General features: G+C 39.4%; 1 protein-coding gene across 1 annotated transcript in view; it reads left to right on the forward strand.

The window, feature by feature from the left end:
- RAPGEF5 (Rap guanine nucleotide exchange factor 5) overlaps window positions 1-24,041 on the forward strand; it is a 141,698-nt gene that overhangs the window by 39,704 nt on the left and 77,953 nt on the right. The window contains exons 7-9 of the mRNA XM_056857527.1: window positions 5,423-5,471; window positions 13,054-13,136; window positions 17,907-18,032. Coding sequence (XP_056713505.1) covers window positions 5,423-5,471; window positions 13,054-13,136; window positions 17,907-18,032 — 258 coding nt within the window. The remainder of the gene's footprint in view (window positions 1-5,422; window positions 5,472-13,053; window positions 13,137-17,906; window positions 18,033-24,041) is intronic.

Raw genomic sequence — 24,041 nt, forward strand, 5'->3', positions numbered from 1 at the left:
CAGATCACCAGTCTTAGATCCTTCTGAGCTAGAGATCTGCCAGGACCCATAAAGGGCCAGACCAAATGATTTCACGGGCCTTAAATGGCCCCGGGCCTGACGTTCCCTACCCCTGTTTTAAGTGGTCAAGGGAACTTCCTCCTCTCACCTTTGAGCAGGAGAACTTAACTGAGTGGCATGTTATCTGGTTTTAACGTTTTCAGCATGCAAATATTAACCCCCTCTCATTGCATGCTAGATTGTAAGGCCTCTTAAAACAAATGGAAAAAATTATAAACTAGGAAATCACAATAGCAAAGTGATTTTAATTTGTGAACTTTCAGAACAAAAGTCCATTTCACAAAATAGTGCAGGATCTCAATGGCAGTTAACTATGTATGAATCCTTAATTATAGTTTGTTTTTAAAGTACATACCTCTTGTCTGATACAGGTTTTTCACATCTTTGGCTTAGAGAGTTGATCTGTGGGTTATGGTTTGTGGTATGCAGGAGTAACCCTGAAAATATTAACAGTATGTAAATTGGCTAGTGTTTCCTGCTTAGGGTTGCCAACCTCCAGGTACTAGCTGTAGATCTCCTGCTATTACAACTGATCTCCAGCTGATAGAGATCAGTTCACCTGGAGAAAATGGCCGCTTTGGCAATTGGACTCTATGGCATTGAAATCCCTCCCCTCCTCAAACCCCACCCTCCTCAGTCTCTGCTCCAAAAGCCTCCCGTCAGTGGCAAAGAGGGACCTGGCAACCCTATTCTTGCTGAATCTGCCAGTAGTCTATCTCTGAGAACCATTCCGTTAATCTCTGCCATATTCCTGTGAGCCCCAATCTTGTACCCATGACATCTGATCTTTTCCTCCATGTTTTGAATGAGTTCCAGTCATGGATTTGAAATTATTAGGAGGATATCAAAGAAGTGACATGACTGAAAACTCACTGTTGCATGGCAGTCTTGAGCGTATTGGGGATTTCAATAATCACAATATGTAAATTTTAGTTTCTGTTATCGAAAGTTAAAATCTTGCGCTGTAAAATACATTTATTGAAAGGGGTGCTTTTTGTGTGTAGTAAAAACACAAAAACATGCAGTGGAAACTTGTAGGATGAAAAAAAATACAAGGCTCTATGTCACCTCCAGCTGTAGTGATTTTGGACCATTCCCTAATTTAGAACATTCTAATACAGCATAGTTTTAAAAACTGTCCCAAAAAACAAAAGTTGGCCCCATGAGGAACTATTTCTAGTTGAAGTGAGAGAAGAATTTTGCATTTTTTGCAAAAATTTGATTTTTTTGGAGAGGCAGGAGTTCTTAGGAAAGTTTATGATTTTTTTTTGCTATGCCTTGTCTCTGTCTGAATGAGAGAGGCCTCTTACATGATAGGTCTCTTTGGGTGGCATGAATGCCCTCCGAAAAAGGCAGCAAATGGCTGGAATTTGCCTCTCATGTTATAAATGATATGCTGTGGGAATTAGAGCCCAGGGGTAGAGAGGTTCTGCTACATTATTTGTAGATCTTCCTGGAAGAGCAAACCTGTGGAGGAACAGTTAATTAGGCTCCCCCAGGGAAAAAAACTTTCAGCAGCATTAAACCTATCATAGCATACTCACAGGTGGAATGAAACAAGTAACCAGAGGAAAAGGCCCATTTTTGTATCTGAGTCAGAAGCTTTGAGTTCTTGCTCATTTTCCTGCTGATCTTCTGCTCATGGTCACAATGACATGTAGACAGGAAAATCCCTCTCGACTGTATTAAACACGAGATCCATGGGAGAAGAGGGGAGAGAATACCTGAGAATTATAGCATCGGTTCTTGTAGGTTATCCGGGCTGTGTAACCGTGGTCTTGGAATTTTCTTTCCTGACGTTTCGCCAGCAACTGTGGCAGGCATCTTCAGAGTAGTAACACTGAAGGACAGTGTCTCTCAGTGTCAAGGGTGTAGGAAGAGTAATATATAGTCAGAAAGGGGTTGGGTTTGAGCTGAGTATTGTCCTGCAAAAGTATTGTCCTGTAAGTATCAAGATAATGTGCTAATGAGGGTATGGTATGTTAATATGGAACCATTGTATCCTGAAGTGATCTGTTAATGTGTGTAATCCAAAGCTAATCTGTATGGCTATTGTTGAATGTTGTCTTTGTCTGGAGGTTTTTCAGGGCAGGAAGCCAAGCCTTATTCATTCTTAAACTCTCCTCTTTTCTGTTAAAGTTGTGCTGATGTTTATGAATTTCAATGGCTTCTCTGTGCAATCTGACAAAATAGTTGGTAGAATTGTCCAGTCTTTCAGTGTCTTGGAATAAGACCCTGTGTCCTGTTTGTGTCAGTCCATGTTCAGCCACTGCTGATTTCTCAGGTTGGCCAAGTCTGCAGTATCTTTCATGTTCTTTTATCCTTGTTTGTATGCTGCGTTTTGTGGTCCCGATGTAAACTTCTCCACAGCTGCAAGGTATACGATATACTCCTGCAGAGGTGAGGGGGTCTCTTTTGTCTTTTGCTGATCGTAGCATTTGTTGTATTTTCTTGGTGGGTTTAAACACTGTTTGTAGGTTATGTTTTTTCAAAAGTTTCTCCATCCTATCAGTGACTCCTTTAATAAATGGCAAGAATACCTTTCCTATGGGAGACTGTTTTTCTTGAGTTTTCTGATTTTTGTTTGGTTTAATGGCCCTTCTGATTTCATTCTTGGAGTAGCCGTTTGCTAGCAGTGCGTGATTTAGATGATTAGTTTCTTCCTTGAGAAACTGTGGTTCACAGATCCGTCTTGCACGGTCCATTAATGTTTTGATTATTCCTCTTTTCTGTCGGGGGTGGTGGTTGGAGTTTTTGTGTAAGTAGCGATCTGTGTGAGTTGGTTTCCGGTAGACCTTGTGACCTAACTGAAGGTTTGATTTACGGATGACAAGGGTATCAAGAAATGGGAGTGTACCCTCAATTTCCTTTTCCATGGTAAACTGAATGTTTGGATGGATATTATTAAGATGGTTTAGAAAGTCCATTAATTTTTCTTCACCATGGCTCCAAATGGTAAATGTATCATCTACGAACCTGAACCAGACTGTAGGTTTGTAAGGTGCTGATTCTAATGCTGTCTTTTCAAAATATTCCATGTAAAAGTTTGCTATTACTGGACTGAGTGGACTTCCCATAGCTACTCCATCAATCTGTTCATAAAATTCTTGATCCCATAGGAAATAACTTGTTGTCAAACAATGGTGAAATAAGGCTGTTATATCTTCTGGAAAAATCTGATTAATCAATGAGATTGTGTCTTTTACTGGAACCTTGGTAAAGAGGGATACAACATCAAAACTGATTAATATATCCTTTGGATTGAGTCTTAACGGACTGATTTTGTTGATGAAGTGAGTTGAATCTTTGATGTAAGAAGTGGTTTTTCCAATGTGGTCCTGTAGGAGGGTGGTCAAATATTTAGCTAATTCATATGTTGGGGAACCAATGGCACTCACGATGGGTCGGAGTGGAACGGAATCCTTATGAATTTTAGGTAGTCCATATAATCGTGGTGGTTGTGCTTCTGTCTTGCATAGTTTTCTGTGTGTGTCGGGATGAAGAGTGGAATTCTTGATCAGAATGCTAGTTTTCCTGGTAATTTTGCAAGTTGGATCTCGTTTTAGTTTTTTGTATGTGGCAGGGTCCAGAAGTTCCTCAATCTTCTTTTTGTATTCTTCTGTTTTCATGATCACTGTGGCATTGCCTTTGTCAGCTGGTAGAATAATGATTTCTGGATCTGCATTGAGGGTCTTGATGGCGTTTCTCTCCTTGCGTGTTATATTGCTAGCAGGGGGCTTTGCTTTTCGTAGAATTCTTGCTGTCTCTCCTCTTATTTCCTCAGCATCTTCTTCAGGTAGATTACGAATGGCAGATTCATTAGCACATTATCTTGATACTTACAGGACAATACTTTTGCAGGACAATACTCAGCTCAAACCCAACCCCTTTCTGACTATATATTACTCTTCCTACACCCTTGACACTGAGAGACACTGTCCTTCAGTGTTACTACTCTGAAGATGCCTGCCACAGTTGCTGGCGAAACGTCAGGAAAGAAAATTCCAAGACCACGGTTACACAGCCCGGATAACCTACAAGAACCAATGAACTCTGACCGTGAAAGCCTTCGACAATAATTATAGCATCCTTGGGTAGACAGGCTACTTACATCATCAATTTTATTTATGGGGAAATAAGGCTGTTGATCCAGTGTCATGTAATAAGGGAGTTGGTATTCTGTTTTGAGCTGTGATGAATTTTAAGCAAAGAAGGAATGTATTTTTGTAGACATTCCTGATGTATGGTAACAGATTTTAAAATAATTATGTGTGTGTGAGAGAGAGAGAGAGGAAGAAAATCTGGTCATGCACAAAGATTTCACTCATTTGATGGTAATATTTCTTCTTCTGGATAGTTATTTGACTGGAAAAACTCTTACTTTAAATTATGGGACACCCCCCCCCCATGCTTTGCCTGCACTCCTTTAAATAAGCCCCAAATGCAACACTTGGATACTGACTTTCACAGAACGGAACAATTGATGTAAGTATAGGGTTGCCAACTGCCAGGTAATAGCAGGAGATCTCCTGCTAATTCAGGTGATCTCCAGCCAATAGAGATCAGATTACCTGGAGAAAAATGGCCGCTTTGGCAATTGAACTCTATGGTATTGAAGTCCCTCCCCTCCCCAAACCCCCTCCCTCCTCAGGCTCTGCCCAAAAAATCTCCCGCCAATGGCGAAGAGGGACCTGGCAACCCTATGTAAGTAGCATTATTGACTGTGTACTGAGAATGGTGATGTCATTATAGTGATTAGCATTGTGGGTATTTGGATATGAAAACACATGATACATCAGCCATGGTGAAGCTAAACAGGTTAGGTCTTATCAGAACCTGGAAGATAGAGTTGTTGGGCATCCCATGTAAATTGTCTCAAGCTCTATAGTGGAAGAGCAGTTGGACTGAAATTTATTAAATAAATAAGTGTTAATTGGTCATGTACACCTGTTATGGCAGATAAGAAAATTAACTTTCCACGTTATCTTGTTTTTAATAACTGGCTTCTATAAACATCTCTGAGGGGAAATTATGGTGGCAGTCAAATCAACACACACTCCTATGAATAAATTTTAATATATGACATTGAATGGTCGTCGGTTGCTTACTGCTTTAGTCCATTTTTTGTCTAAATCCTCCAGTGGCCTTTATGCCATTGGTTATAACTGCTGAAACAAGCAGGATTTTTTAAAAAAATGAAGATAAATTTCTATCAAGTACATGACCATGGGATCTGGTAGATTGCTGATAGTGCTGGTTCTTGTAGTCTTGGAGCGAGAGCAGCTGGTTTCCTCTTGGAAGTCTGCATAATAATTCCTGACTATTGGGGTAACTGTAATGCTTTATCTTCTTTGTGTATTAGGTGCAGAGAGAATTGGCTGTTGTTCTTGCTATGAAGGCGAGAAAATCAGGTGAGTATAGCAAGCTCTTGATTCTGCAGTTTGAGAATTTATTGAATGACAAATATTTTTAAAATAGTGGGAAAATTTCTTGAATGTAACAAGGCATACTTGCTGGCATTTTGTTCAAGTGTTGTTCTTGTTAATGTTCATCCAATGAAAAAATGCTGGTTTTATCTTATAAATGTATAGGTCCTGTTTTTTAAAGGGTGTTTGGCTTCTTTGACTTTCAATTTTACTGGATGACTTATTTCATTTTGAAAGGTATTTTCCTAAATGTATATTATGAAAATACTTGGGGTATGTCACCAAGATTGATTGCTTTTCCTCTCTGGAGTGTTGCATTGGTGGCTAGGTATGTTTGGGCATTGGGTGTGTTTGTGGGTGATGCAGAATTCATTAAGGATTGAGTCTTTGATATCTTTCCTCTCTCCTTCTCCCCGCTTAGGTGTACTTAGTACTGTCATTTGCATACAGTGCTTGCAGATATATATAAGAGCAAATGGAAAGCATAAAAAATTAATTAATGTGCTCAGGTTAACAAATACTTCAAAACAAATATGCATATGGTAGGATATAAGTAATCTAGTTTGGATTCTCTATGGGTACACCAACACAGTTATGTTTTGGAAATCAGGCAGCTGTTGTAGCTGTTTAATGATCACCAATAAACTACTTGAGCTAGTGTTGGTAAAGAAACTAGAGCACTGGTCCATTTCTTGTTAATGGAATCCTAACTTGGCTTTGTGCTGCAGTGTTGGGCTATGGCATTTTAAATACGGCCCTCTATTCACCTTGCTAACATAAGAGTAAAATGATAGTAACATGTGCTATCAAGATAATGAACTCTTACAGATGCCATATTTTTCAGTATTCTATTAGTCCTGCAGTAGTGCCTCTTTGACCAATTGAAGTGGTGCATATTTCTAATTTTGTGTCTGCTTACTGGTTTTTTCTTATTAAACTCTGCTGTTTGCATTACTGTATACTTCCAATTAAAGTAATACATATAAAGTGATTGTTGGATCAATCATTACTTCAAGTTTTAGATTAGATTAAGATTTTAATCATTTTAGGACAGAGTGGATTAGGATGGCTGATTGCTGTAGCTGGCAGGATGCAGAACTATAGCAATAAAATTTATCAATGCAGACTGTTAAATGGGAGCTAGTGTAATAGGGTTCAGCTTCTTGGTTTGACAGAGGTTTTTCAATAGATCAGGATTTAGGTATTGATGTATGTGATGTTCTTCCCCGGTGTGCTGCAGTTCCTGTTTAGGGAGAAACATTTGTCATTGTATTCAGACTGATAAATTGAGGCTTGTGCTTGCCCTCCAAACCAGAATTGCCCACCATGGTTTTCCATTCTAGTTTGAAGGGCAAGCACAAACCATAGCATATAGTTTTTACTATAATGGCAACCTGTGGTTAGCTTCCAACAGGAAATAAGGGAGGCAATCACAATTCATGAGTTAAGACAGGAAGGAGCAGTCATGTGATTGCATTCATGTAAATATGTAAAATTTCTGGAAAACTTAATAACTGGAGGAAAAGTAATTAATCATACATTTAAAATATGTACTTGAAAATAGATTATATACCTGTATTTTCCTATGTATACACATGGATTATTTTGATGTAATTTTGTATATTGTCTTATATTAAAAGTTCATTCTATATATACACTCCACAGTTTGGCATTACATGTAAGCCCAGTTTTGAAGCCTATAAGCAAAACATCTCATAAAATATATATTCTTTGCTATGATGGGATGTGAATACCTGCATATGGCTCCTGCATGTAGATATCTGACTGTGAAGGGACTAGGTAATTTTGTTGTTTAAATAAAAACGTGTTCGTAAACATGAATGTAGATGCCCGTCTTGGTGAAATGGTATGTCCTTCTCACCCAGATTCCATGAGATTGCTTCAAAAAAGGATCTGAACCTGAGAATAAAGTACTGTTACTCTGCAGTAATCGTTACTCCATTTTGGAGTTTGTGGTTCATTATGTGGGGAAGTGTTTATTTAAATAAGTTTTGGGTATGGTTTAATAAACCCACAGTGCAAAAAAACCCCAGTATATTCAAAGGAACAGTTAGGGATAATTTTAAGTCTTGAACCCAAGATCTATTGTGTTGGATTTGTATGTTGCTTTCATTAAAAATGGAGCATCTCCTGATGGTAAGAAAACTAGCATTAAGTTTGTGTCAAATAGACTTGAAAAGAAATATTGGTTATGATAAATTTATGAATTATTTAAGACAGAAAAGAAGATAAGAGCTGCCTTTTAATAGGTCACGTAATGTAGAAACACCTTTAGGGTATACCACAAACAATAAGAGGCTATGAAAAGTAATGAACTCTATTTTATAACAAAGTGCCATACTCTAAATTTAAAATTGTAATTGCAGAACTTTTTAAATGCTTAGATGACTTCCTTAAAATCTAGCTATAACTGTAATCTACCAATCATTCCTCAATTGTATAAAATATGTTTTGCAGGGGGGTGGTAGAGGTAGAATCCTTTCCTATTTGACATCTGCGAAATTGGTCCTTGGAGATCTGTTTTCTGTCTGGAAGCTAAACCAGCATAATGAGTACCCTTCTCTGCAAATTCAATAATAGTTTTACACCTCAGGTCAAAAGGAAGTTAATGACCATTTGTGAATCAGTGGTAGGAAATGGCATTGCATTTCATATCCTTGTCAATTTAGAAATTAGCATTACAGCAAAGTAATTTATATTTAAATTGATTTAAATTATATACCATAATAACTGAGGACACTGGAGAACTCTATGATAAGAAAAAAAACATCAATGGCATTTGTAAATTTGGTACGCACAGTTGTTGCTATGTTGGTCCCAGTGGATACAACAGATACAGTTAAGGAGACTGCTGTTGGCATGCAAAGATATGATATGCTTCTTTGGGGGTGGGGGAAAGTGAGAATTGCATTTATTTTATCCTTATTTATTTAGTTTATTTGTACTCCACCTTTTCCCCCAGTGTGGACCCAAACATAATTCTCCTCTCCTCCATTTTATCCTCACAACAACCCTGTAAGATAGGTTATGCTGAGAGAATGTTACTGGCCCAAGGTAAACAAATGAGTTCCATAGCATGAAGGGGAATTTGAACTCAGGTCTACCAGCTACTAGTCCAACACTAACCACTACACCACACTGGTTCTCTTGCACATAGGACCAATTTTATTTCTTGCAGCATTTATCAGTATTGGAGTTAAGCTGTTCTTGATGGCCTCTTTTCTCTTTAGCAGCAGACATTTTTGTGGCAAAATCCCTAAGTTGCATTTATTTATTTTATTTTACTTATATACCACACCCTTTCCCAGTGAGAGCAGGGCTCAGGGCGGCTGACAAGAACATAATGACAAAGTTATGATATAAAAGCATGAAAATATATACACAATCATTCTATTAAAATCTTACAATCTGATCTAACTGAAGAGATGGTGTCCCTGACTATGGTTCCCTCCCATATACAATTTAAAATCATTATTAAAAAGGGGGAATCACTATTAGTATGCTGTGATGTTGGTCCTAGGGAGTAATGAGGGGAGATCCAAAAAGAGGCAGAGGGGAGATATAAAGATCAATAGAGTCCATCAAGGGAGCTGATGGGGGGCGGGGGGGAGGCCAGCTGATGTATACAACATCACTGCCCTCAACTGTAGGCCTGGTGGAACATCTTCCTCTTACAGGCATGTTGCTTCTATGTACACATGGGATATCTGGAACCAGCACAATATGTCTTAGTGAATCATTAGGGTTGCCAGCTACCAGGTACTAGCTGGAGATCTCCTGCTATCACAACTGATCTCCTGCCGATAGCGATCAGTTCACCTGGAGAAAATGGCCGCTTTGGAAGTTGGACTCTATGGCATTGAAGTCCCTCCCCACACCACACCCTCCTCTGGCTCCGCCCCCAAAACCTCCCATCGGTAGCGAAGAGGGACCTGGCAACCCTATGGATCATGGATGTTTGGTGTGGAAGTCTGTATCTAGTTTTATTGATGTGCACAAGTATTACCACTTGGTGTCAGTTTTTAGATTATGATTTTGGTCTTTGACTTTATAACACTTCCTGCTATCTATACATTTGCAAATGCAAAATCAATGGCTACTCTGTGGCATTTTTCTTTTTATTAGATTGTATCCAGATGATTAAATGGCTTTTTGTGTGATGCCATTCTAATAAGTCTGTCTACTAGCTGGTAGAATCTTGAATGCACAGATGGGACAAGCCACAGCTCAATTCAAACCACAAAAATGTGCTGTGCAAACACAGTGGTCATGTACGTATTTTAAGTCAAAGCCTGCAGTCACATACTGGTGGCTACATTTTTTTTTGCTTTGCTGTCCAGTTACAGCTGACTTACGGCAACCCCTGGTGAGGTTTCAAGGCAAGATACATTCGGAGGTGGTTTGCCATTGTTTCCTTCCACGTCACGACCCTGGTATTCCTTGGAGGTCTCCCATCCAAATACTAGCCAGGGTCAGGTCAGAGAGTGTGACTGGCTCATGGTCACCCAGCCAGCTTCCATGGGCGCAAGTGGGGATTTGAACCTAGATTTCCTAGGTCCTAGTCTGACACTTTAACAAATATGCCACTCTGGCTCCTACAATACCAAAATGCCATTCCTAGTCATTTTTTGTATGATTTGTGTCGTGATGTTCATCCTCCTCCATACAACATCAGGGATATACCACAAGGATTGCCTGGTGCCGGCGGGCAAACCCCCGGCAATTCATCCCTCTGCCCGCTGACCACCTGAGGGTTTGCAGGCAAATGTGCACGCGCACGTGGCACTTCCAGTTTACAACAGGAAGTGCCGGCTCACGAGGGGCCTTTTCCTCTTAGTGGTAAAGGGCTACTATATCACTCAAACTAAGGAAAAGGCCCCTCGCGAGGCAGCACTTCCGGTTGTAAACCAGAAGTGCCATGCGCAATCGCACCCACAGCCCCATAACCTCCCGCCGGCAGAGGAGGGACCTGGTAAGCCTATATACCACCAATATCGCAGCTTTTGTTAGAACTAGTTTTTATTTAGTTCTGCTGAATCATTCAGCATAAAAATGGTCAATGGTAACTTGTAATTGTTAACATCCTATAAAACACAGGGCGAGGAAGTTCACACCTTTTCTTGGCTTTGTTGTTGCAGTCTGTTTGGCTGCCTTTAATTCATTAGTTTGTATTCAGAAGTTTATCTTTCCAGCCAGAAGAAACATAGTTCTTAAAAATTCCTGTACAATGCAGTAAAACTTTGGCGAATATCCAAATGTGATGAGTATTGTTGCTTTTTATTTGTCCTGCTCAGAGATATGTTTTTTAGGTTAAAATAAATGTAGATGGTGTATATATTCAAAAATTATAACTTTGCACTGTAACAAAAATTAGACATCCATAACAACCTGCTCTCCAGCACTCTGCATCATATTTTACACATGTGTGTCTGTCTTCTATAAATACTTGGCAGTTGTGATAATTGGATATTTTAAAATACAACAGTATTGTTCATTTCATGTATGTTCAGGTACTCTTCAATGCTGTTGAATTGTAGGAATTTCAGTGTACTGATATAATATGCTCTGAATTTTTTAAAAATACAATTTTTGTGGAAAATGAGCATCAATGATCCCAAAGATCAGTGTGTAATATTGGCAGAGTTAGCCTTGTTCTCCTTGGAAGTAGCATACATTGGTGTATCATACCTGAGTATAATTCTGTATATTTCATAATCCAAGTACCGCTTTTTGTGGTGGCTGTCATTTTTTGCCTCAGACTTCGTTGGCTGGGTAGCTCTAACTTCCCTGCCCTCTATTCCAGCTGTTTAATCCCTGCCTTTGCAAACAAAACCTGTTTCTTTTTTTATTTTGAGAAAATAAGGAAAATAAAAATACACTTGCAAGATTATGTAATGTGCTTATTCAGGATTTATTTAGTTTGGGGGAAGTTTAAGTTGCCCGTGGCCCTGTCTTTCACTTAAGACCCCCCTGAAACCTCACTCTCTGTGGGAATTCTGTTGCCAGATTATAGTTTAGAATAGAATTATCTCCAGATGAGTGGTGGCCCTTCTGGAAAGCAAGGGCTTACAATGGAAGTGCTGAAGCAATCTTAATTTTGGCTACAACCAATGATACAGGATAATGATTATCTACCTTAAGTGAATCTTCTATTAAGGTTAAAGTAGGTTACGGCTTTCTCTAAAATAACTCTGAAGAAATTAAATAAGCATTACATATCAAGGAGAGCAATCCTCTCTGTGTATAAATATACCTGCTTTCTATCCTGGAGCAAGCCTTTACTCTCCCTTATTGGTTTATATAAGATCTGGAAGGGGGTGGGTGGGAAACCTTCCTGAGGTCGACAAGGGAGTTAAGAAAATCAAATCAAGCTTCTGGTCCTTAAGTGACCATTAAAAAGGCTAATTGGCAGATGAACACGTTTGAAATTGCACTTCAGTAAGCTAATGTTCATTTAATATCTCCACCTTCTATTAATGGCAAACCTTTTTCATTGGCTAAAAACTGAAGGAATATTATGGGTAGAAATTGGGAAAGTTTGCAGTAAACTTGATTGTATCCTTTCCAGTCTAGTCTCACTTTGTGCAATATGAAACATATTTGTGGCTCCAACAAACACTACTTTTATGTTTAAGTAGTATAAATGGTTTCCTTTGCTCTCAGCCATATCTATCATGAACAGAGAAACAGTTTATGTTGGCACAGTAGAATGTTTTATCACAGACCCTTGGCTATTGCCCAGATATTATAAATCTTATCAGAAAATATATTCTTTGAAAGTTCATTCAAAATCTTAACATTTTCCCACACCACCCTTACACAGCCAACTTTTATACTGTACGTCTTGTTTTTTGAAGCTTTGTACCAAAAGTGGGAAATTATCACCACGTTTTAATACTCTGTGAACGGAATTCAGTAGCAAATTTGTTCAATAATTTTGTGTGTCATCTGATTTTCATAACTGTATGTTTAAAATGCATGAGTTCAAGGGGTCTGATCTTAAATGCTTCAGTAGAAAATGCCCATTGTTCTGTGATAATATATGTATTTACTTTTAATTTTATTCAACCTCCATGTAAAAACCGTATCTAGCACTGCCTTGTATCAAGTAACTTTTTAATATTCCTAATTTCTTGCAAGGAAGAGCTGTATGATAATGTTCTTTGTGTAGATTGTAACAGTATACACAAATGCTTACAATCTAGGACTGTCAGGTCCAATATGTGGTTTCTGTACCTTTATTAGGTATAAGGAAGGAAGAATGTCAGCAGAGGCAACTTTTATCATTACATTAATATGCTGAGTCATCCTATTCCTGCTGAAGTTCTCCATTCTTCAGAACTATTAAACATGCATGAACTGAGTCCCATATTTAATCTTTGAACACTAAAAACAAGGAAACTAAAAACAAGTTTCCTTGAAGTCATTGGAGCTTGTGCATGTGTATCTGGGTGCCGGATTGTTGAACCAAGGGAGCTCTTTTTCCAAAGACAGCATTAAAGAAAACCAAGTATTTGTCTGAATCACCATTCATTATTTCTTCCAGCCTTAGAAATGAATCAAAATGACGAAATCAACAGTGAAGAAGAAACAGAGCAAGAAGACCACAAAGATGTCTACCAAACACAGGTAGAAAATGATTTACTACTAATGTTTTAGGTTGTCTTGTGAAATACAACACTAACTGAGAATCCTGTTGAGAAATAGATATCTTTCCCCAATACTCTTTAGCTTGGTAGTTGTTAATTTTGCCTATTTGCAGGATGGACCTGCAGAAGACAGTGTTCATATTAGCGATGCTGTTGTGGTAGAACACAGGGAGAGAGGCGGTCCTGCAGGTATTCCATTATGTCTCATAATAGAGTTTTCTCAGTAAATGGCATTTGCATTTGTTGGGGGGCTTTTCCCGCCCATGCATGTAAATGATGGGGAGAGGGCTGATATAATTAATGATAAATTCATTGGATGCATACTGTAGGCACCTGAGGCACAGAAACAAATGCCTTATCCTTATTGGGCAAAGAAAGAACAAAAGAACTTCAGTGTTCTCCAAACTGTTTTGAGCCAGTGATTCACTGATGCTTTAATATTCACCTTTGGCAATGACTTCTACAACAAGATCATATGGGTCTATACACCCCATCAAATACAATGTATCAGAAGAGATAACACTGTTTTATGTGCTGTGATAGCATTTTGGTTCGGTGGATTAGATATTGTTATTATGTAGTGAGGCGATATGTGAATGCAATGCCACTCAGTGGCATTATTCAATATGCATATTATTGCAATATGGGTGCAATTAATGAAAGATTTGAAGAGGAGCTCTAAAAAAGTGTGAAAGGGCATTTTGGCCATATGCAAAAAACAAAGCATGTAATTTCAGTTCTTCCTTCCAAGAGTGTTCTTAAAAAAATTCTCATGAAGTAAATGCATGGATAGAATGTAACGCGGAGAATGCACAATTGAACACATGCTGTTGTGCATGGAGATATAGTGAAGATTTAGGTGTAATTTTTATTTAGTATGTAGTTCAGACAGACAAGTTTTTATTGCGGCATGTAGTTGTCTCCACCTGAAATTAAATCCATATTTCTTTAAGCATGTTTGCGTAGCAGAATTTTTTCTTTATTTCTCCCACATATTCACTGAATTTGCATCTCTTCATCTAGCAGTTTTCTACCAAACAAGGATGTAGCTTTGGGCAGAGTAGTGGGAAGTAAGATAATTGAGGGAATGCTTTGTTGTTACTGCTGAATGATCTGAAACCTGCAGAATGTGATGTCAACTTAAATACTACTTATATTCTATGGAAGCTCAATAGGAAATGATACATTTCAGTGGTAGGTAAACCAACTTGTCATTACTAAAGAGTTTACTATGCAGCAACTGAAATGACCCATAATTTAGCTGCTTTTCATGGGTAGAATTTTCTTCTCACTCTGGCTCTATTTGTTATCATAATTAGTTTATATGAATACTCATTTCAAGGTTTTTTGTTCAAGATTTAGAAACAAAAGAATTCATTAAGCGTTCATCTGTGCTAATAAGCAGCATGCTAATAAGATTATATGGATGGATTATTGAAAACAGTAATGATTTTAATTTCATTGAAACCAGCCATTCAATTAGTCTGGAAGCTGCGCCTAAAATTTCACAAATATTGTACAGTGTGCATATGTGTGTCTGCTACTGTCCATTTTTAGCTGCATGGAAATGAATGAAATGGAACAAAAATGATAGCGCAAGGGTAAGAGGGCCTGTAATTGAGGGCAGCTGCGAGTTGTTCCATCATCGCTGGCCTCCCCATCTCCTCCCTCCCCACTCTTGCTTTCTGTGGGTGATGACCTGCTGATATCCATTCCCATGGCGGCTATTGGATTCTTAAATGCCATCTTGTTTTATGGTTTGATCTGCTGATATCCGTTCTCATGGCAGCTATTGGATTCTTAAATGCCATCTTGTTTTATGGTTTTTGATGCTGTGTTTTAACTTTCAGTGTTTTATGGTTTTATGTGATTTTAGAGGTTGTTATGTGATTTTAAGAGCCCCGTGGCGCAGAGTGGTAAGCTGCAGTACTGCAGTCCAAGCTCTGCTCACGACCTGAGTTCGATCCCAATGGAAGTTGGTTTCAGGTAGTCGGCTCAAGGTTGACTCAGCCTTGCATCCTTCCGAGGTTGGTAAAATGAGTACCCAGCTGGCTGGGGGTAAAGGGAAGATGACTGGGGATAACCACCCAATAAAGAAAGTCTGCCTAGTAAATGTCAGGATGTGACATCACCCCATGGGCCAGGAATGACCCGGTGCTTGCACAGGGGACCTTTACCTTTTATGTGATTTTAGAGGTTGTTACCTGGTTTGACTGAGATGCAGGCAGGCTATGGATTTGAAAAATAAAAATATTAATTAAAGAGACAATCCAGGTGGCCCTGCAGAGGCTGAAAAGAGGCTGAAAAGACAAGGTATTAGCAACCCGTGTAGTCTGGAGGCGAACATAGGCACAGTATGAGGAGGACAACCAGCAGCCAGTGGCTTGGACCTCGGCTGGGGGGGAGCCCGACTTCTGCTGCCAAGGTGGCAGTGCTGATATGGAAGGAGTGCCCAATGCAGTAAAGCCAGACTGCACGAAGCTGACACACTGGAACTGTGAGAGGCAGGTCCGTCAGCATGGACAAGGAAAGGGCCCAGAATGAAAGCGCCTAATGGTTAGTACTCAGTGGCAACCAGGACCAGCCAAGGCAGGCCTGCTGGAGCAGCGCACAGGACAGCAGAGATGATAATGTTTTAACACTTTGTAGGCAATAGTAGGCTGTGACTACTGCAAAAAGTGCAGCTGCATGTAATTTCTTTTCTGCAGAAAGGCAGTGTGGTGTAGTGGTTAAGAGTGACGGACTCTAATTTGGAGAACCAGGGTTTGATTCCCCATTCCTCCATGTGAAGCCTGCTGGGTGACCTTGGGCCAGTCACAGTTCTTTCCAAACTCTCTCAGTCCCACTTCCTCACAAGGTGCCTGTTGTGGGGAAAGGAAGGGAATGTGATTGTAAGCCACTTTGATACTCCTTAATATAGAGGAAAATGGGGTATAAAAACCTCCTCCTCCTTTGTAGTGGTCCTGGTGTAAAACTAGAGGTAATTCCTGAGATTAAATCTTCTTTAGTAATATTTTGAGTTGAAAGTGATGAAAATGACTTGCCCTCAATTTCCCCAGGGAATGCAATAGTTCTCCTTCATGCCACTTCTAGCTGATACATTTATCAGCATTATGGCTTTCCTCTAGGGACATCTTTTCCAGGACTCGCTTTACTACTGAAAGTGCAGTGTCAACACTGGGCTATGACTACTGCAAAAAGTGCAGTAGCATGTAATTTTTCTTTTGTGCAAGAAGTGAAATGGACAAAAAACTTATTGTGCTGCTCTGAGTGTATTTCTGCACAGGACTTTCTTTTTAAAGGGCAAGGAGCTGATCCATGCAATCCATACGACAATCACGCATGTGACTGTGCTCATCCCTCACCATAATAGCTTTACTAGGGTGTAGGGTTGCCAACCTTTAGGTACTATCTGGCAATCTCCTGTTATTACAACTCATCTCCAGCCGACAGAGATCAGTTCACCAGGAGAAAATGGCCGCTTTGGCAATTGGACTCTATGGCATTGAAGTCCCTCCCCTCTCCAAACCCCACCCTCCTCAGACTTAGGGTTGCCAGGTCCACCGGCGGGAGGTTTTTTGGGGCGGAGCCTGAGGAGGGCAGGGTTTGGGGAGGGACTTCAGTGCCATAGAGTCCAATTGCCAAAGTGGCCATTTTCTCCAGGTGAACTGATCTCTTATCGGCTGGAGATCAGTTGTAATAGCAGGAGATCTCCAGCTATTACCTGGAGGTTGGCAACCCTATTTAGACTCCGCCCCAAAAACCTCCCGCTGGTAGCAAAGAGGGACCTGGCAACCTTACTAGGGTGGGAATAAATTTCCACCAGGGTAGATTGGTGAGAGAATATGGATGATGACTTGCCTTTCTCTGTAACTGGTGATTTTTCTGGGTTATCTGGAGATTATTTTTCTGGGTTATCTGGAGCTGATGGTTCTGCATATACTCTGGAGCACTGCATTTATTTCACTCCTGATCTAAGTGTCTTGTTGCGGTCTGGACAAGGTGAATAAATATGTTGGGGGAGGGGTAAGTGGATTTCCCTGCCTTTCAGGAAGAGTGTGAACCCAAAGAGCTGCTGGTCTGTGCCACCCCTGAATTTCCATTGACAATATTTGTGTTCACATGCGCTGATACAGAAAGTGAATTTAAAAAAAATTAAAATACTTGACTTTCTTGCTTGATACAAAACTAAGCATTTGCTTTTAAAACTTTTCAGGTACATTATATGTCTGAAACATTGAAAAGTTATTTTCTATGTATTTGCATGCCATAATTTGTGTTTTAACATATAGCAGCTGAAATATTGCATGTACTCAAAGAAGGGTGGAGTGTGAGTAATAGAAGATTGTGCTGTTATTTTTAGGGATGACTCTCTTGCTCTCCATCCTTTTCCAGGGCTGTTCTTGGCTAACTTTCCCATGGATTTCTAACCTCTTGCTGCATTTCTCTTATGTAACAGGAAACAAGTTGACGGGAACAAACATACTGTTCGCATATTAGCTGCACCCATAGTAGCAGCTGATTGAGTTCAAACTGTCTTCATTTTGCTAAGCAGCTCACATAGCATAGAAGAAGTATATCAGTAAGAAATTTGTTGCCTTTTGCAACAAGAAGCAATATTATTTTCTTAATCAGAAAAGTCAGATAGTTAATGAAGATGAGGCGTGTTTTGTAAAGTTAAACATCTGTGAGTGTCATGTCCTGGGACTGTGGATTTAAGTTTCTATTCACTTTCCCTCCATCTCTCAAGGCAGGAGTTATGTGCAAGCTTCAAGAACAGGAGGACATCGGGCGTCTTGACCTGATCCAGAAACTGGCAAAAGAAAACTCTCACCCTCTAGAGACAGATAAAAAAGTGCCAGAGAAGACAGACCAAGTAAGATGCTTTTCAATTTGTCATTTTTTCGGGAACAGATTTTGAATAATTAAGGTAGCCATGACCCAATATCATTCTGTTCATTTTGGTGGAATTTAGTTATGACTAATCCCTATTCTTTGATTCTCTCTCCCCCCCCCAAAAAAAACCATGAAGGAATATCTTTAGTGCTTGAAGAGCAGCTATGGTTTAATCATACTGGTATTTCATGGTGCTAAAACTCGCATGTGGTAATGGATCTCCAGTGTCATGTGTGGCATAGCCTTTAGGTGTTTTGCTACAGAACTGGTTATTTATGTTCTTACCTCCTCAAGTTTACTAGGAAGCAATTAGCTGTAATATTCTTCACCAACAGAATATCCAGGGGCTGTCTGCTGCATTCTCTCTCCTTCTCCCCCCTTATATGATAATGGAGGGGAAGGAAATGTTGATGGAAACTCATACATTTGGTTTATAGGTGACTGATTTGACCAACGGTTTTTTTTGTTCCATTTTGAATGCAGTTTCTAGAAACAAAGCTTACATGGTCTTGCTCGATGATATGAAATTTTGTTCTACACAATGGATACTTATATGGTCACTATTGTAAAGAAAAGGGTTCCCAGTTGTATTGCTTAATACTGCAGTGTAACTTGCTTTATTCCCTCGAAAAGATTTGTTTAATGTTTTGTGTGCTGGAAAATATTTTTCTTGGCAGCATGCTAACTTAGAACTCCCAGGAACAGCAACCACAAAATTTTGTTTACTTGTATGCTAATATTTAGTATATGTGGAGCTAACAAACATTATCCTTAAGTCATGATCTGGCCTTGTGGCAAACTGGAATAATAACACTATCTTAAAGGTGTTGTAGTCCTTATAATTAAACCAAGTGTAAAGAAACTGGGTTTTTCAACCCACCTCGGTTTCAAACCCACCTGTCCGGAATATGGGACCCTGGAATATATCTCCTTCTGGCAGCCCAACCAAGGCTGGGTTTGGACTCTTACACAAGCAATAAAAAGCAACAGGCTCTGTTAAAAGGATTGTAGAAAAGGTTCAGGATTAAATATAAGCCAAGCAAGTAGGTGCCTTAAATAACAAAGTCTAACTTCCTAACATATACTTACAGACACGAAGGCAGGCAAATTAGCATAAGTGAAAGCATCAGGTATGAGATGCTGCAGGATGGTCTGTGACCCATTGCTGTTCCTGCCGGCATCAAGGGTCACACATTGTTACTCTCCTTTTTTGTCAGATGGTCATAGACTACATTATAGGAAACTGGACCACTGAACCCCTGACTAGTATAAACCAATCAAGACTGAGATTCCAAACATGATTCTTGAAGAGGAACAAGACTCCCCCCCTCACATCTGATCTAGTTGATGGCAGTTCAAGTCAGATTGCTTTGAAATGCAAAGGTGTGATCTTTAAGCTTTTTATCTTGGCTTGGGAATCTTGGAGGGTTCTCCAGCTGTCTGATAGGGGGGGAAAAACCCCTTTCTCTTGTTACTCCTCACACTTGGATAATCACGAACCAGGCTATTCTTCTAAATTTATGACCTGACTAAATGCTGACTTTAAACTGTTGGGTTGATCTATACAAGGATGACCATCTCTTGATACCCCAGGAATGAAATTTTATTTGAGAATGTGGTATTAGTTCATTCAGCAGCACTGTAAATAATTGTGTCTTGAAAATGACTTTTTCTGTATGTTTGTCTTAGGAAACAAGAGACTGGCCTATATCATAACTGTTCCTTGACTGAGCGACTAAAATTTTATATTGTGGTATAATTTTTTCTAAGACTTGCAGTTTCATTAACAAGACTGCAGGAGGAGCTTATCAAGTAATAACTTTAGTAAAGTATCTATAAAGAAGCTCTAAACTTTTAGCTAATAGTCTCCTTATGACATTACAGTATATCCAGTGTTGGGAATATTCTACCCATCCTTGAATTTGCTGTGTGTGCAAGGAGATATTCAAGTTATTCACCTAACTTGAGTGGTAAATTGCTGATCCTCATTGGCAGAGGCAACATTGTAAAGGGCATAATTGTGAGCTCTCTGAAGGTTCAGAAATGACAGAGGTAGTGCATGGCTTCTCATGATCAGAATATCATTCTTCTAGTAGTCCTGTATCTCTATCATGAGATAAATTTCTATCTTGTTACAATATCAATCATTCAATAACACAAATATCATGAATTCTACTACTGAATTCTGCACCTCAAAATCTTTGAGATATATATGGAAAATCTGATTCACGTATGATTTCAAATTAGTTGAAGTTAACCTGGTGAGTATGTTGTTTGAATGCACCCCTGCATGGTAACAACTGGTATGTCAGAGGGAACAGAAATTTATTATGCAAGAGCTCATTATCAGCTATTGCTATAGACGGGCATATTCAAAACATGTTAACTACACAAAACAGATGTACTAAAATTGTCTTTTAGAAACTTAAGCACATCAAAAAGAAATGTGTCCCTCTGAAGAATGTGGGGCTGGAGTGTTCATGGCTAGTCACTTTGACAGACACACTTGTGGCAAGTGCTGTTTGTCATACTGCTTCAACAAGCCAGAAGACAAGTAAATGTGTCTGTTGTAATAAAAAAAAACATTTAAGTGGAAAAGAAAAGAAATGCGTTAAGCTTTGGAAGCAAAACAAATTAGAGTTCGTTAAGTACGTTGGTGTACATTTGTTTAATTTACATGATTGAATTTTGTCATAGAATTGGGACTTCCTTGGCACAGAAGGCAAGCCTGTTTGGCACATTAGGGAGCCTTGACTGCATGTATTTTTATTGGTAAATCCTAAATTCAGTGTTAATGCAAAGCATGCAGACGAGGGATTCCGTTCTAAAATGTAGGAGAATGCTTATATCTTAAAAAATACTGATCAGCTTATTTATAGGATTGTCAGGTCCCTCTTCACCACCGGTGGGAGGTTTTTGGGGCAGAGCCTAAGGAGGGCGGGGTTTGGGAAGGGGAGGTACTTCAAAGCCATAGAGTCCAATTGCCAAAGCGGCTATTTTCTCCAGGTGAACTGATATTTATTGGCTGGAGATCAGTTGTAATAGCAGGAGATCTCCAGCTAGTACCTGGAGGTTGGCAACATTACTTATTAACCTGCATTTTGTTCTGCTTAAGATGGCAGTTTTAAAAGAAACTCCTGAAATATGTATGTGGCAGTTAATTCTGTGTGTATAGTAAATCATTTATTATACAAAAAAGGCGCAGCTTGTCTAATATCCTTTATCTATAAAAATAAAATTTTACAGAGGATGGTCTCCCTTAGTGTTAATGATATCCACATTAATGGAGAGCCTAGGAATGTGAACAATTTTAGTATTCAGTAAAGTTCAGCTATTTCCTTTCCATTAAATTCTTCTCCCACATTTGTTCCAGATGGTTGCTAAGCTTTGAACAAAACAAATGTTTTTTAAAAAATTCTATCTTGTTAATTGCTTCTACTTTTAACTTATTCCATATGGAGCACCAGTTCAGTATAGAAGGAAATTCCACGCAAATTGTACTTCAGATAACCCCTTTAAGTGTATGTGGATGACTAATTTTTTAACTACTTGAAAATAGCTCAGTTAAGTTTAAAAAAAAAATGTTTCAGAGTTTGGAAAATGGAAATTAGCTTTTGAGTCATGTTCTTTTATGCTTTGCTCTGTGACTTTATAAGTTTAGGTATAGTGCCAAGGTCCTGTTGTAATTCTGCAAATATAATTACTCTCAGGTTTATCTTCTCTTTCTCACTCACCCTTGCTGACTGCTCCCCCATTTGTTAGCTGAGGGCCAGTCTAGATGACTGAAGAGATCAATAATTAGCATCCCGTTTGTTTTTGGTTTTTTTAAGGCTAAAAGCAGCCAAAGAGAGAAGGCAATTAGGATCAGAGCCAGAAAGCTGGGAGAAAGGAGTTTATTGCTTTCCTCTTGCACTATTTTACCAATGCAAATTACCCCTTCACCAGCTGCTTTTTTCTTTATAAGGGGAAAAAAATGGGTAGCCATATTATGTCTGTATATATGATTGAGATCATGAAAAGGCAGTAATGGGAAAGGGTTAAACCTCTTTGTCCTACTGGCAAAGCCTCAATCTGAATTGCTTTTAACCTTGTTTTTTAAAAAGCAAAATATTCTATTCATGGATCTCCTGATTAATATGTAGTTTTGCACGGGAGGCAGTGTCCCTTCAGAAATGTTACAGGGCTACACCCAAAAGAGAAGTTAAGGAAATTCCTTTCAGAATTTTGAGGAGAGGAAGACAATGGGCATTAACGCATGGGCAGAATGTTCCTGGTTCGCTCCTCTGTTATCTCACAATAATCCCACAATATTTAATCCCACAATATTTAAGTCTGGATAATCAAACGCATGACGCCAGCCTATCCCACATTAAGTCTGAAACAAGTAGCTGCTGGAGGCTCCCCGTGCGTTTGAACCAACCATATAATGTGGGATAGTTCACAATGCGGGATAGCAGGGGAGTGACATCGCCCAAGGATTGGCTGAGGAGTTATCCAATCAAAGGGTGATTCTCCCCCTTTTTTTTTTCTTGGAACACCAGTGTTCCGGTATACCATCGTCTCAACCTGTCAATTAAAAAAAGGTGGGACGGGAGACCGGAAGCAGCAATTGCTCGCACAGGAAAGGGGGCGGGATGGGGGACGGGAAGCGGCACTTGCTCGCGCAGGGAAGGGGGCGGGACGGAGGAGCATTAGTAGGGGCATTAGTAGCGAGCTAGCCGAGTAATTACACGCACGTCGGCGTTCCGGTAATGTAGCGGAATTAAAAAAAAGTAGCGGTTTAGCACTGAAAAGATCGCTAGAAAACAGGGATTGATTAACCCGGGTTTTTTTGCCTTAATTCGCGACTAAGGTGGGTCCGATGCGCAGCCCTTGGACGGTCGTGCGTGTGGACCACGGAGATTCGCTACTATTAAGGCACAAAAGTGAGACAAATTGGCCGTGCGTTAAGCCCCAATGAATGCTTGTGGCAAAGGGAAATAGCGGTGGCCGGGACGGAAGGGAATAGAGTTATGACATACAGAAAGTCACCACAAAAAGCTTTTATTTTTAAAAGGTAGTAATGGATAGAAAAAGATACCTTTTGCTTTGATGGGTGTGATGAATTTTTTTTAGAGTTCTTATGTAACTTCTGAGTCAAGCAACTTGCTCATTTTTGCTGAAAAAGATTTTAATAGAAATAAATTTAAATAATGATAAGAAAAACACCTAAAATACTACTTTTTAAAGAAACATTTGAAGAGTAGCTTTAACCTCTTGCGCCTGTTACCTATTTAATAGGGATAATTCAGGAAGTGATTTGTCTTTAAATTAGGACTTCACAATAAGCTCAAGTAAAGCTTATACTGTATACCCTAACGTGCAGTTTAAAGAAAAACTCTGAGTGGTGGAAGCAGGAGGGGCCGTAGAAATAAGGGCACTTCACTGAGCCCTACTTTACCACCCACCTGAATCCACTACCTAAGCAAATCAGGCAGTAGTAGATAATGAGGGGTTACAGGTTCATTTTGCCACAGTGATGCTTTTTAGGAACTATACAACAATAATGAATGAATAGTGCTAAAGAATCATGGATTGAAGATAACAATGGAAATATGTCACATTTTTAGTTGAAAGGAAGAATATATGGAGAATAATTGGGAGGTTCCATAAAATTGACCGTTATGAATAAGGGGTTTTTGCACAATTTTTTCAGAAATCTGCATTGATATTCTTTGACTGTTAATGAACTGACCTCCCTTACCTGCCCCCTGCATCAGCATCAATGTTTGCACTGTCCCAGGAAGCCAAGGTAGTCTAAACTATTGTCGAAGGCTTTCACGGTCAGAGTTCATTGGTTCTTGTAGGTTATCCGGGCTGTGTAACCGTGGTCTTGGAATTTTCTTTCCTGACGTTTCGCCAGCAACTGTGGCAGGCATCTTCAGAGGATTAACACTGAAGGACAGTGTCTCTCAGTGTCAAGTGTGTAGGAAGAGTAATATATAGTCAG

This window comes from Euleptes europaea, chromosome 11 (genome assembly GCF_029931775.1).
Source record: "Euleptes europaea isolate rEulEur1 chromosome 11, rEulEur1.hap1, whole genome shotgun sequence".
NCBI lineage: Eukaryota > Metazoa > Chordata > Lepidosauria > Squamata > Sphaerodactylidae > Euleptes > Euleptes europaea.